The sequence below is a fragment of the Heloderma suspectum genome, chromosome 1 (genome assembly GCF_057233095.1).
Source record: "Heloderma suspectum isolate Gila_16-S chromosome 1, 16-S_ref, whole genome shotgun sequence".
In the NCBI taxonomy this organism is placed as follows: Eukaryota; Metazoa; Chordata; class Lepidosauria; order Squamata; family Helodermatidae; genus Heloderma; species Heloderma suspectum.
In genome coordinates, this window is record NC_139458.1 from 315,237,175 (window position 1) to 315,252,328 (window position 15,154).

Genomic DNA, 15,154 nt, shown 5'->3' on the forward strand with positions numbered 1-15,154 from the left:
ACATTTTTAAAGAAAGGTTGCTAACATCAAGTTTGGGAACAATGTAGGAATTACTACGTCCTGAAATAAATGTTGATATTCCCTATACTTCTCTATTCTAGAGACACCCTTGGAAACTAACTTATCTCCTGATATTCTTCATCTTTCTTCCCTTAATAGCAGCAAAATGACAGCACTTCAGTGACATTTTCCAGTACATGAAGATGTATAATGGCATTCCAAACTTTTGGTTTCCAGCTCTACTTCTTCTGTCCATGTGGTGTCTCGGCTTTTGGCTGAGTGAGTTCAGTAAGATGTAATTTCCCAAGAACTCTTACTCTTTTCATTGTCATCACACTGAGTTATATGATCATTCCCAAATTCCTCATCCTTTGTCCCTAATTTCATAATTTTGCAAAAAATGTCTAGTATACAATATAGAATTGCTCTTTCCTGTTTTCTCCAGCACATATGGCTTAACAGGGACTGATAAAACAGTTGTATCATATATACAGCATATGAATAACCACCAAATTAGCTTTTTGGAATATATCTTTTGACATCCTTTCATTTCAGTTGTCCTGATCATTTTATTGAGATTGACTGTAAACTCCAGTCAGCTGTTTGCATATGTAGGAGTTTTGCTTAGGGAATATTTTATATAAAAGTTGATTTCAATTAATCTGCCCCAGTTCATTCTTCATGATATAGACTCAGCATTTTTTTTACACAAATCCAACATTTTTCTATCTCTCAAGAGTGTTTTGGATGTATTTTGAAATCAGCTCCATTCTGATCATTAACATATCAGACAAACGGAGCTAAATGATGAAATTAAGATTTGAAATACAGATGGAAGAGATATTGGGCATGAAAAACTCCACTTGGTCAACAGCACAACTTCATATGCAGAAAACATGCATAACCAAGAAGTGCTGCATATTTGTATATGGAATGTAGTTTACGAATTGGACAAGAGCCAAGATTGCTACCACAACTGGATTTTGAATCTCATCTCATCTGCTGGATGGTTTTCTTCAACTCAAAAAATAAAACATTAGTTTACGTCCTCTGGGACGTTCCCACTGGAGGAATGCGGGGGGTGGGGTGGAGATTTGTCAATTCCTCTTTCCCCCTGGAGCCCCTTGAGCACCCCAAAAAGTTGCTCTGAAGGGTTAGGGACCCTTCCAGAGTAGCAGGGGAGGTGGCATGGTGGCTTGCAGGGGGCAGGGTGAAACAGTGAAAACTGCCTGCCCCCTTCCTCTAGCAGGAACCTCCTATGAACTTGGTCTCTTCTGTGAATGGAAGGATCCCTTTTGTTTGAGGAAGGTCAAGTCTAGATGTAACCCAGTGAATTTTGGAGTCAGGTGAACTAGAGAGAATAAGTAATTGCTTGAGCCACTTCAACATCACACTGGAATTTATTATTTATTTATTTATTTATTACTCATAAATAAATTCCTTACTCATAAAAGTAAGGAAGATTAGGATAAATGCTAATAACTCCTCTTAGGAATGTTGGAAAAATCTGCAACAGAACCAAATGAGTTTGGATTTTTATGAATCTGACCCACGGATTCCACCATTTGTTTTTAACTCTCTGGAATTTTATGCACATTTTGTTGTAGAAAAATATGCAAAAATAAAAAACTGGCCAACGATGCACTTTCCTCCCATAGGCTAAAGTGTGAAAATGCATGTTTGGAGCAATTTGTGCATTTTCACACCTGTGGATTTGTGCAAATCCACATTTGTGCAAATGCGAATTTGTGCAAATTTGGAAACTGAAATCTGATTCCATTAATGAGCAGACAATGGAAAGCAAGGCGCTTGACAATCCACAAAACACAGATGGAATGGATTTTACATGATCTGTACATCCCTACTCCTCGGTTTATTATCACCATTTATATAATTAAGTTGCCAAAACACTGACTGAACTCTTACGCAGTTGTTGCACTGTGGCTGTGAACACTGTGATGCCATTTTATTCATATCTTGGTATCTCCAAGTATAGCGTTAAGACATAGCAGCATTCTTAGAAATGTACATTTGAATGCAAGTTAAACACAAGGAAAAGTATCTGTAGATCTTTGGGAACCCTTAAAATGATTGGATACATTTTCCAATCTTTCTCAGAATTGAGGGTATTCCAATGGATTTGTTATAGAAGTTGACTTTGAAAGGATTACTTGCCACTTAAGGCTGACTCTTCAAAACTATCCAACTCATTGTCTGTGCTAGAATAATGTAAAATTCACATACAATTTCACATTAGTTTCTTTTTATGACAGGTGTCCAGAAATACTCTTCTGCATTTTTTGTGTTCAGTGGTGCAGCTTGGTAAAGTCAGACCCTGAACTTAACGGTTTTACAGGGGGGCTTTAGACAGCCATGTGATTTAAATGAAAACTCTGACTTGTCAACCCTGATTAGAAAAAAGAAATACTCTGCGCATGAGCAGTTTCCCATTTTAAACTCACTTAAATGATGGCGCCTTCATAACTATGGGAATAAAAGGGAGTTTGCTTCTGCTGTCCTGGTGCTAGACACATTTACTTGGGAATAAGCAGCATTTTGTTGTAGAAAAGGAGAATGTATATTTCAAATAAAAATAATAAAATGAGCATCTCCATCCACATGTCTCCCCAGCCGGCCACAACTTGACTTTTTAAAAATAAGAAGGAGGCTGAAGAGTGCAGCGTCGGCCGCAGAATGCCCATGTTGGTCCGGGCACTGTTGCTGGGTCTGCCTGTTGCTGTCCCCATCACTTCCCACTCTTCTCAGTGGTCATTTGGGGCCCGCTGGACTTTGGCCCCAAGGTCCAACCATAGCAGCACCACTGTTTGTTTTGACCATTTGAAACACTTTTTTCCCCCTCCAAACCCAGCAATAATACAAAGACATAAACATACTTTCAAGGTAAAGAACAACCAACCAAACGTTACAAACGTCACTTGGATCTGAGTGTCCAAGGATAACCTCTTAAACACAGACTTATTATGTGTTCCATATTAAGTAGCATAATATCTAAGCCAATTTCGATTCCAACTGATGCAACCAAATGACCATGACATTAATATTCCTATTAATATATTAATAATCTATTTGTATTAAAATTGTGTAAGAGCTTAATCTTGGACTATTTGGTTTAACAAACAAGTCTGAGCAAAATCAATTTGTTGCAATATACAGTACATTGCATAAGTATTCAACCCCCTTTGACTTTTCCATATTTTGTTGTGTTACAACCTGGAATTAAAATGGATTTAATTAGAAATTCATGTCACTGATCTACACAAAACAGTCCATAATGTTGAAGTGGGGTAAAAATCTACATATTTTACAAAATGATTTACAAATAAAAAACTGAAAAGTCTGGATTGTATTAGTATTCAGCCCCTTTGCTGTGACACCCCTAAATAAGCTCTGGTGCAACCAACTGCTTTCAGAAGTTACGTATTTAGTTGAATGGAGTCCACCTGTGTGCAATTCAAGTGTCACATGATCTCAGATTAAATACACCTGTTTCTGGAAGGCCCCACAGTTTGTTGGAGAGCATAACTAAACAAACAGCATCATGAAGAACAAGGAGCTATCAAAACAAGTCCGGGATAAAGTTCTGGAGAAGCACCAATTGGGGTTGGGTTATAAAAAAATATCCGAAATGATGAACATCCCCTGGAGCACCGTGAAATCCATTATTACAAAACAGAAAGAATATGGCATGACAATGACTCTGCCTAGACAAGGCTGTCCACCAAAACTCAGTGACCAGGTAAGGAAGGCATTAGTCAGGGAACCAACCAAGAGGCCAACGGTAACTCTGAAGGGGCTGGAGAGAGCCACAGCTGAGATGTGTCAAACTGTCCATGCAACATCACCTGGATGCTTTATGGAAGAGTAGCGAGAAAAAAGGCATTTCTGAAGAAAAACCCATATCAAATCCCATTTGGATTTTGCCAAAAGGCATGTGAGAGACACAGCAAACATGTGGAAAAAGGTTATCTGCTCTGAGACCAAAATTGAACTTTTTGGCCTTACTGCAAAACACTATGTGTGGTGCAAAGCCAACAGTGCTCATCGCATGATGAAGTATGGTGGTGGTAGCATCATGTTGTGGGGATGCTTTGCATCAGCAGGGACTGGGAAAATAGTCAGGATTGAAGGCAAGATGGATGGAGGGCATCCATCCCTAGAATACAGGGCAATTCTAGAGGAAAACCTGTTTCAGTCTGTAAGAGACCTGGGACTGGTCTCCTTCCAGCAGGACAATGACCCGAAACACACAACCCAAGTTACACTGGAGTGGTTTAAATACAAGAACCTGAATGTCTTAGAATGGCCCAGTCAAAGCTCAGGCCTTAATCCAATTGAGAATCTGTGGCAAGGCATGAAAATTGCTGTTCACCAGTGGTCCCCTTCCAACCTGACAGAGTTTGAGCAATTTTGCCAAGAAGGCTGGGCAAAAATTGCAGGATCCATATGTGCAAAGCTGGTAGAGACTTACCCCCAAAGACTCACAGCTGTAAGTGCTGCCAAAAGTGCTTCTACGAAGTATTGACTCAGGCGGGTGAATATTATGCAACCAACAAATGCCAGTTTTTGTTCAACTAACTTTTGTGCCACAATACAAATATTTTGCACCTCCAAAGTGTTCAGTATGTTATGTAAATCAAATGGTAAAAAGGCCAATTAAATCCATTTTAATTCCAGGTTCGAACACAATGCAATGTGGAAAAGTCAAAAGGGGGTGAATACTTATGCAACACAATGCAAGGCACTGTAAATGGTACCACAGAAGGTAGGAGTAATACTGGCAAGTCACTCTATTTATTAAGCATAAATTAGATTACCATAAAAATAATGGCAAAATGTATTAAGCAAGACTTGAAACAAAGTGAAATTTCTGGTAACAGTGGGAAATCTTAACACGGAGTACTGCAGTACTTCCTTTACAGTTTTTAGCTGCCTGCTACTTTTGGCTCATTAAGTGGGTAATGTCACAGCTGCAACTTTTGGCTGTTATCTGAGCCCACCAAAAACTTGGTGAAGTAAACAAAGCAGTTTCACTACTGCTTACTATTTATTTTGAACCAGCGGTAAACCAGTCCTTTCTAAATACTTTTGTCAGGCACAATGATAGCATCGTTCGAAGGAGCAGGGCACTCTGTATAGAAGAAAAGTGAAACATATATCCATGGGACAAAACATATTGCAAGTCATTCTACAGACGTCAGATGTGCACTGCAGATTTTAATTCAAGGTTTTGAAATGGGAATGTCTTGCTTATTGTCTTGCATTTATTATGTTTTGATGTGCTTTAAATCTTTTAGTAAGCCACCTTGTGAGGGCAATTTGTCCTAAAATGGGTTAGAAATCTTTCTAATAAATAATAAATCAATAGATCCTTCGCATTTCAAATATCAGCTTGGATCCTTTTTACTTGAAAGTAACTTGAAAGACAGAGTCTATTAATGTACAGTGAATACTGAAACTCTTTAAAAGCCAGTGAGTACAATGACTGTTCAAACATATGATGTGCTTTAAGTGCTGAACTTTATTACTATGGCCTATACATTTCACATAGAAACTTCTGAGATGACAGATTTGTCACAAGTATTTGTCATCAATACAAAATCTTGCAATGTATCTCAGCAACAAATTTTTCCTATGTCTCATAAATTAAAGGAGGAAAATACCATGTACATAGAATCACTGCGATTGAAAGGCATCATTTCTGCACCTCCGTGCAGCTGAAGCTTTCTTCTGACCACAGCTTGCCTTTTTAAGAGTGGGAAGCTACTGCAGAGAAATCTCCAGCTGTGCATGCCCTTTCCTTACTCATACGTAAATGTCATCTTTGGATCACAGAAAGTGGCTGCAATAATGTTTTCATGAGTGTTAATGGAAAGTTTAGTTTTTGCAAATTAAAATATCTAGTCCTTTAATTCCTAATCTAGCAAAACCAAATGTGGCATATATATTAATAGGAAAACAGTTGCTTTATAAGAAGCCTACAAAATGATTTTTTAAAAAAAGAATGCAACACTTTTTATCAGGTGAAAGGCCACTGTGGTTAACTCTGTGTTATCAGAATCAATACAGCAGTCATTTTCAATTTCCTGGGTGTCAAAGTTGGATGCTGATTGCACTAAGGAAAACACAATTTCACTTTCCCAGAATGAACATGCTAGCACAAGAGAGTACACAGGCCATGTTATTTCAGGCCCAGGTCATTTAAGGCATCAGAGATCTGTGTGTTGACCTTTCCTGAGGTGCTAGCTGGTAGAATGTTCAGATAAATGTCATATTGTTGGTCCATTCCGAGATAACTGTCACTCATAAGATACAAGGTGTAGATATACCTATAAGATAAAAAAGAAAAGACATGAGTTGTTTTTCCACAGAAGCCCAATTTCAAAAACACAAGCATTGCTCATCATTCTGTATCATCTTACTTTCCAGGAGTTTCCGGAGTGTAAAAAGCAACTGAGACTATACTCTGATGTCTGACATAGCCAACTCTTTTCAGAGCAATAAGCTCTTTTTTGTCCACTTCTCCTAGGATCAAGAACCACCCTTCATCCTTGGTCTTAGGGAACCTAGGTGCAACTGCTTTGCTATCTTGCTTGCCCTGGAACGAAGAAAATACAAGTTAACAGCATGACCGATATAAAACACATTCTTCATATTAAAACACAAAACATGTAAACGTGTTTGTAAAGCTTATTGATTTGTTTGCATGGTTTACACTTTTGGCATTCTTTTTCAGCTGTGATGAGGGAGTAGAGCCAGTTGGTGGAATCCTGACCTCCTGACCATTGTATAGCTGTGACTATCTGCACTGGGCTTATGAAAACTAGAGCTACAATCTAGTAAATACCAGCTCTAACCATGTGTGTTTTCAAGCAAAATATTCATCATATGAAGCTGATCGGGTTTTCATCAGATTCCTGGTCGACAGCTGGTTGGCCACTGTGTGAACAGAATGCTGGACTAGATGGACCCTTGGTCTGATCCAGCAGGGCTCTTCTTATGTTCTTATCATCTGATGAAGTGGTGATTTTAATATATCCAAAAGCAACTTAAGAAATGGGCATTAGGTACCAGGGGGATGGGGGGGGGGGCTAGGAAAAAGAACCGTGAATATTCTACCTTGGTATAACCTATATGCAATCTCCGCAAGTTAATCTGGAGGACGTATTCTTGATCTGCATGCAGCTTCGTCCAGTTTTTGTCATCCCGCACATTCATTGCCAACATTGTAATAGGCAGTTCTTTCTGTTCTTGAACTGCATCATCCCAACAACCTTTAATAATCAAGTTAACTTCTATTACTGGCAAGTGGGACAAGAAATGCCAAGCCTGTAGAAGAGGATAAACATACACAAGTTGAAATAACACCCAACTGCAACCAACATATATACACTGAAAACAAATCTCATTCTGTAATTATCTCATTCATTCTGAATGTTCCAATATATTCCGTTTTCCATTATTTCATCATAGGTCTGAAATACCAGATAGATACTTTGAACCTGCCCCCACTGTGTTGAGACATCGACCTTGGATATTTTCTTACTGTACTGTTCGACAGATCAAACTTCTGAGATTTGCAGAAAAATAACGTCAGGTTCAAAGTCAGCACCCGCACTGCATCGATAGTACCCAGAGTATTCCCCTTTTGAGATGTTCAACTTTCCTTAAAGCATGGAATACAAGGGCTTAACCACAGGACAATTGTGAGATGGAAGGTAGAGAAATCTCACCTCCTTAATTTTGGTGAAAAGGTTAATTTGGACATTTAATTTGTAGCTTGTGTGTGTTAATTAACAGAGCTATCACATGATTAAACAAATCTTAGGGCACAATCCTATCAAGATAGGTGACCGCCTCTGAACTTGGGAGGTGACCGCCTATCCAAAACAAGGCAGGAGAAGCATGGGGGGGGGGATAGTTCTCTCCACGCCTCTTCTGCCCTGCTATTTTCCGCTAGACAGCCATTTTTGGCTGTCTAGCCATGGGGGGTGGGGCCTACTGGTAGAGAAGGCTGCTGTACGACACATTGGATGTGTTGTACAGGCAGCTACGATCTCCCTGCCCCAGAAGGCCCCCAGCCCCACCCCTTTCCAGCCCCTCTTGCGAGCGTGGAGGATGGGGTTGTTCTGCGCTGCTTCCGAGGCAGCGTGGAAGTGAGGGGACGTCGGTTCCCAGAAAACAGCATATCCTATGGCCCCCTAGGCAGTGTCTAGTGGCCATAGGATTGCTCCCTCCATCACTTAAATAGTTGTAACTCATCAGTCAATTAATATAGATTAAATCTGCATAATCTGCATATGACTAAAATAACAGTTCTGAAGAAAAAACATACTTTCTTTGATTTTAGGTGGTACATGTATGTGACACAGCAGGCGCCATCTCAGATGAGGTATCTCTCTTATGTGACAGTGGGTTGTATCCAGTGGTGGCTTTGCCTTAGATAGTGCTTCTGCTTGCACAAGTTTGGGTAAAGTGATTTCCGCCAATCCCTCTTAGCTACTGCAGCCGTCTCCACTATATGCCATTGTGTTCTGGAGGTGTCCCCAGTGCACAGAAGCAGCTTTTTGGAGTGGCGGGGGAATGTGGTTAGGACCAACTGGTGAAAATCAGATGCCCCAATTTGTGTGAGTGCAAGCCCTTTCCACTAATGCAATTCCACCACTGGATGCAACCCAATGAAGGCGGAATTCCTTTTCTAAGATGGTGCCTGGCATCTGCAGTTTTTGTAAGTACTTCCATTACTAATAATTTTTAAATAAGTAACCCAATTAATCTGGGGATGCCTCTTTAGTTGACTAAAGAGATTTTTAATTGATTAACCTAACCAAATGATCAACTAAGGTTGCAGCCTTATTCATTAATCCTGAACTGTGCATGATGGATAGTGATGGAAGCTGAGGGAAATGCAAATCTGGCAGAACCAGAGAAGGAGTAAGAAGGTCAAACTGTCCCTTGTCAACTAGGCCTGCTACTTTTGAGTGGAATAGACTTCAGTTAAATCAGGCATGGACAACTTCTGAAGCCTGGGTAACAGTACGTTATGGTTCACTGACTCCAGGGCCAGTTCACTTAGGAACTGGTAGAACGGAGAATTTCAGTGGCTTCTCAGCTACATCCTATTGTGACATGCACCACCTCCCCATGACTTAGGAGGCTCTTCAGTATTAATAACTAATTCTACCCAATGTCTGCTCAGGTAGTATCACCTTAAGCACTACATTTGCCATATTTCCATGGTTGGGCTGAGCACACCGTTAATCTGGATAGATCAGAACCCAGTAAGCAGGCCAAGGATAAGGCATCATGGGAGAGATCTGTGAGAAAGGAATCTCTAAAATCATACATACCACAGGATCCACTGAATATTCAAAATGGAACCAAAAAACATGGTTTATAGATGGAAATCAAGGATCAGTGTACAAAACATATAAAAACAGCAAATGAAACAAACATGCTACAGTCCCTAGCTACACTAACTTTAACGCTGGGATCATTTAGAGGCTAGTATACATGTGTGTGACAAAAGTTCTATTCATGTATTCTGAATCTGAATAGGGCAAACATGTAAGGAAAAGGAGTACTCCAGCCATGCCCTTCTCCTTTGCCTCGTTTGTCACCCTCAACTCATGGAGGCTCTCCACTCAAGCAAAAGCACTAATTTTCCAGCGTTCTGGCTTGTGTGCAGAGCCTCTACAGATACACGAGACTCCTCTTCAGAAAGTCAGCCTCCATGAGTAGAGGTCGGCAGATGCGACAACATGTTTGCCCTATCCAGGTACAGAAGTGACTGCTAGTTAGCCAACCTGTGATTTTGATGAAACAAGTATATCCACTCAACTAGATTGCCATGCACCATTCCATCCCCCGCCCCACACACACACATTAAGAGCCACTCTGGCTGCTTAAGAGCTCATAAATAGGGCCTGATTATATTTAATAGCAACAGAATTGAACACAAGCTCTTTGTAGAACCTATTTTTTGGTGGCCACAGTTATGAAAGTGCATGGATAGGTGGTTCAGAAATGACTGCCCTGAGCCTACACAGGCTTCTGACCTGATGTTACATAAGTCACAATTGTCATGGTAATTAAGAGAGAAAGAGAAGAAACATGTCTAAAAGTGGATTCAGAAAACATGTTTCTGAATCCTTCCTTCAGTGAACCACAAAATGGTTCTCCAGTGCTTGGGGGAGAGATTCCCCCATTCTTCCATTAAGATTCAATGGGTCTGTTTGTTTTAATATAATGGCCAGAATTGTTACCATAAACACTTCACTCCTTAGCCTCCTATTTGACTGCTTCTACACAAATAAAGCAAATATGAAACCCCTCAAGAGTACTACACATGCTTTACAAAGATTACTTTATGTCCAAATTAAAAAAAAATCATCTCACCCATACTGATTAAAGTATTCTTCGATAAGCCACTGAAAACTACTTATAATTACATTCTGAATTAAATCTTCCCAACATAATCCATAATGAGTGAGTCACTGAAGTGCTAATTAGTGATAAGGCAAACCGCAGAGAGTTCAGAGGATCAGTTCAGATAATTACCCCAAAGTTCAAATTCTTATATAAAGTTACCCACACTTATAAGTTGCTTATTGCAGCAAAGTCGGTTGAATCTTCAATGGCCTTTAAAAAGTTAGTGACTATCATTTCTCCTATACTCCTTGGTAGTTTTCAGGAGTGCCTTAGGATCAGTTTTCCCAACAGTTCCTTAAATCCTTGATCATCTGGAACCTTATTTTCAATTGAGCAAGGCCTAAAACCTAGCAACTCTGCTGTGCTTTTTAAGTAACTACCTCCCCACTCCAACGAGAACAGCAAAGGAAGTTCTGTCAGAATCCTTGCTTTTGTCTCTTAGAGGCTCACTCTGATTTTTCTGTGATGGTTTCTACAGAAGTGAGTAGCTGATGCATCTAAGGAAGAATTCTGACAGAGCCTCTGTTTCTGTGCTCACTGCAGATGGGAAAAGTTAAGTCTGTGTAAGGGACTGAAGTGCAAAGGATTCTTCACCAAAGGGCAATCCGTACATAAGCAACAGTGGTATGGACTTCTTGTTCCTCTAGATGGTCCAGAATGTAGCAGCTAGGGTGCTGACTGCATCAACTACAGTTAGAGAGAGAATACTAGTTGGAGTATACTAGTTAGTTTCCAGGCCCAATTTGAAACACTAGTAATGACCTGTAAGAGGTTGTCCTTTAACTCCCTAAATAACCTGGGGCTACATGAGGAGCACTTCTTCCTGTATGCTTCCCCTCATGCCATAAGATCTTCTGGAGAAAGTCTGGCTAGCATGAGACCTTGCCCCAGTCTGGGGCGGGGGGAGCTATAGCCTGTGACACTGATTCTGAGTCAGACAGTGAAGCTGTAGAGTCAGCCCCAGCCATGAGAAGCCAGACACTTGAGAACTCAGTTCTACCAGGCCTCCCACTGTCCTATGAGCTGGGAGGGGGTGAGACTCAGGATGCTAATACAGCCTATCTTCCACAGTGGGAGACCTGACCTTGGTGGAGGCCCCTGCTTCTTGACCAGGCAACAGGGCAGTAGCAGGAGGGCTCTGCAAGAGAAGGAGTTTCGAGGAAGGGGGTTCCTATAGTGCAACATCAACTGAAGAGGGAATTACAGAGGCACGCAATGAGGCTCAGCAACTGTCTGAGGGCCAGGTTTCCCTGCCAGGATCGAATGTCCAATAGTGATCTTCAGTGGCCACTCCCATGTATTTAAATCAGAGTGACAGACAGTAGACTTTACTGGAAACAAAACCTTGGTAACTGGGAAAGCTTCCTGGTTTCACTGGAACTGTGAACTTATTTGGATTTATTCTGTGTGCTGAACCCAGGGCTGAATGGGTCTTTTGATGTGATGCTCATGAACTGATTCTTGTCAAGGAACTCCATTGTAATCTGTTATCTGTGGATCTTTATAAGGAATGTAAAGGCGTATAGCTAATAACTGGAATTACTGCAATAAAAGGTTTTACTGAGACTTGTGCCCCAGCTTTCGGAAGTCAGGTTCCGACAGTTAGAGTGCCCCGACCCTCTGAGGCCTGGCAGAAGCAACCACATCTAGAGTCCTCTCAACAACAGTATCCTCACTGGGGAACTCTCCTGCTGGCAGTGGTATGGAGACAAAGCTCCAGGGGTTTAGCCAGGGTTAGTAGGCAGTTCAAAGGCCAAACACAGAGAGTTCCAGAGAAGATCTAGGTTATCAGGGAAATACAACGTAAGAGTCTGTGAACTGGTGTACAGACACTGTTCCAGAACTCTCTGGCTAGAACGGAAGGCTTTTAAGCCTTAGCCTTCAGAGCCACACCCAGAGCACAGCTGCAGGCAATTGGTGGCACCTGAGAGATGGTCCATTCTCAGGCATCGCCTCGCTTATGAGTATATCTTTACTCATGAAGTGTTTTTATTCCTCAGGAAGGCACTTCTGTGTTTGGCAGCTGGTGGAGCCTGAACTTTTAGGCACCTCCACTCCCTGGGGCTAGATGGCCACTTGGTGTAGGCCTCCAAGTCCGAGAAGGGGCTAACTCCATCCTGAGGGGAAGGGTCAGTGGTCGTCTCTTCTGACAAGCCAGGATCTCCCTGATCTGCCACAAGGTCCCTTCAGATTATTTGGCTCAGGAGGCTCCAGGTCATCCTCTGAAGATGAGTCTTTCAGATGGGGCATGTCAGAACCTACTTAGGGAGGCCCATCTGGAACTCAGAGGGCCTGCAAAAGCATTCCTTTTAGAAAGACATTTTGACTGCTGTAGTGACAGAGCTGGACTGGTGTAAGAGTGAACAATCATGACTAATGCTGATATTCTGGCAGGCTGCCACTTTAATATGGGAAAGGTGCTGGGTTTGATAGCAAGAATCCCTAGTTCAAGGTCCTAAGGCCAAATGAGAGACTTCAAAAGGAAAGGCTGGGTAAGTATCCTTTGAAGGTACAATATGGAGACTGTGTCTTACCTCTGGGGGTAGACTAGATGACCACTGTGTCTCTTCCAATGGTGTGTGCCTATGGAATTTATTTTTTTAATATCGGTTATTTAGTGCTAATATGAAAACTCCTTTTTAGCTGATGTTCAGGCATTGCTTCAATGAATAATGACTGCTCATATTCAAGACTGTACACTATTGTATGTGTGTTGATTATACACAGACACGCTTGCAAAATGTGAGTGCACGTGCAAACACATTGTATATCAGTGCACTATTTATATAAATTTCAATTAGCGCTACACCATCCATCTTCTTATACCAAACTTTTGTATTCATGACAAATGTCAATAATTGCTTCTTCTGCCACATCAACTTCTACAAATTAAATCTTCCCTTTAACTAAATTGGGGGTGGGGGGGCTCTGTCTGCATGGAGTGAATCTAAATCCCAGGTTGTCTGATATTTGATTCTTGGCTAGTGATAGGTTTTAATCAGTTAACTGGCCACTCTTAAGTACTAGATGCACTGAAAAATAGATTCTTTACAATTTTCTTAGGAAACATGTATTTTCTTAGAACTATAGCCTATGTAAAGTTATTGGAGTTTTAAAATTGTACAAAGAGTGGACGGGATCCACTTGCATGGTAGGTGCACTGCCTGGACATGCAGGATTCCAGTAGAGTTCTATTTCCCCACCCTACCCTACATGCACACATGAGACATTAAGGGGAACGGGAGGCGTGTGTGAACATCTCTTGTTTCCCTATCCAACACACAAATGCTTTCCATCCCTGTCAACTTCCCATTAGACTGCCTGCCTCCATACACATGTAGGCTGGGGTTGGGGGGAGAAGGAGGGGAAGAAAAAGGATGTATTAAATCCGAATGGAATTGTCTGCAGGTGGATGCTGCACTTGCGGTGAGAGTTGATCATGTCCACTGAGATTAGGCTCATTTTCACAGGCGATTCACATTTTCTTTGGATCTTTATTTAATTGGTTTAGTGGTAGGGTGAGAAAGAGGTAGATGAAAAAGTAAGCCCAATTAATCTCTGCAACATATTTCTGTGATAGTTTCTCTTTTAAAATCATGGGGCAGGTACACAAAGTGTAGCAAAGTGTAGCAAAGTGAGAAAATATTTAGAGCAAAGTACAGCCACAGGTTTCCTGTGCATGACTGGCATGGCCATATCAAACTCAGTACTTCTATACTACAGCATAATGTACTTTATTTACATTTACGTGCATCTAGATGTGCAGTGTAAGCACAATTTATGTTACGGACATAGTAAACAGACACATGAAAGATATGGACGAACTACATACACAAAAGCTATTTTTGAAGAAACTGCTAAGACATTTCAATACCAGCCAAACATATTTATCTGAGGATTAATCTTCATCTATTGAATCAGACGTGAACACTACCATGCATACAATTATTTAATTAGCAGCCAAATCCTCTGCCAGTCAGCCACCGTTCCAGGCATACTGATGGGGAAGTAGATGCAAATCTCACAGTAGTACTGCTTTTTCTCATTACTACTGCAATTAGCACTTAAATTGATGCTTTAAACATACTAATTTCTGGAATAATTCAGGATTTGTATGTTACCTGAGATCGTCTCACTGCAGAGACGACACCAGATTGCTACGCAAATTGAAGCACTTTTGAGCCAAATAACCATCATCGTATCAGACGGAGCCAATTTGCATTTAGTTTTAAAGATAACAGAACGGCAATTTATGCAAATAAATTAAGTTAGTTTACTTCTGAGTTTTCCCTGAACTAATTATAACAATGTTCTAATTTTTCAACACATCTACAACTTGGACTGAAGTCAACATGTATTATGTTTGAAATCTGCTGTTAAAGATTTTGTTTAGATTTAAATGCATCTTTAGCCACAAATTTTATATATATATATATATATATATATATATATATATATATACACATATACATACACACACACACACACACACACATATATATATATATATATATATATATATAAAATACAGATGTCAGTATATACATTATAATAGTTACCTTCTGCTTGGAAGCCAAATTTTGGTTTATCAGAAATTAAAGAGGCAAGTGCAAAAGGCACTCACTCTATTTTATCTTTAGGTAAGTCACCAAGAATATGACTGAAAACATCAAAATATTTTTTTTAGCAGGTGCACATGCAATTT

General features: G+C 40.5%; 1 protein-coding gene across 9 annotated transcripts in view; it reads right to left on the reverse strand.

Annotated features, from left to right (window-relative positions):
• Positions 1-5,519: 5,519 nt before the first annotated feature.
• The window catches only part of ASCC3 (activating signal cointegrator 1 complex subunit 3), a 325,230-nt gene continuing 315,595 nt past the window's right edge, over positions 5,520-15,154 (reverse strand). For all 9 annotated transcript variants that reach the window (XR_014786638.1, XR_014786639.1, XR_014786640.1 and 6 more), the window contains 3 exons: positions 7,138-7,347; positions 6,441-6,616; positions 5,520-6,347 (listed from right to left, as the gene is read on the reverse strand). Coding sequence is in view for 6 of the 9 variants with exons in the window: in XM_084827184.1 (XP_084683310.1) it covers positions 6,200-6,347; positions 6,441-6,616; positions 7,138-7,347 (534 nt within the window). In the remaining 3 variants the exon portion in view is untranslated. The remainder of the gene's footprint in view (positions 6,348-6,440; positions 6,617-7,137; positions 7,348-15,154) is intronic.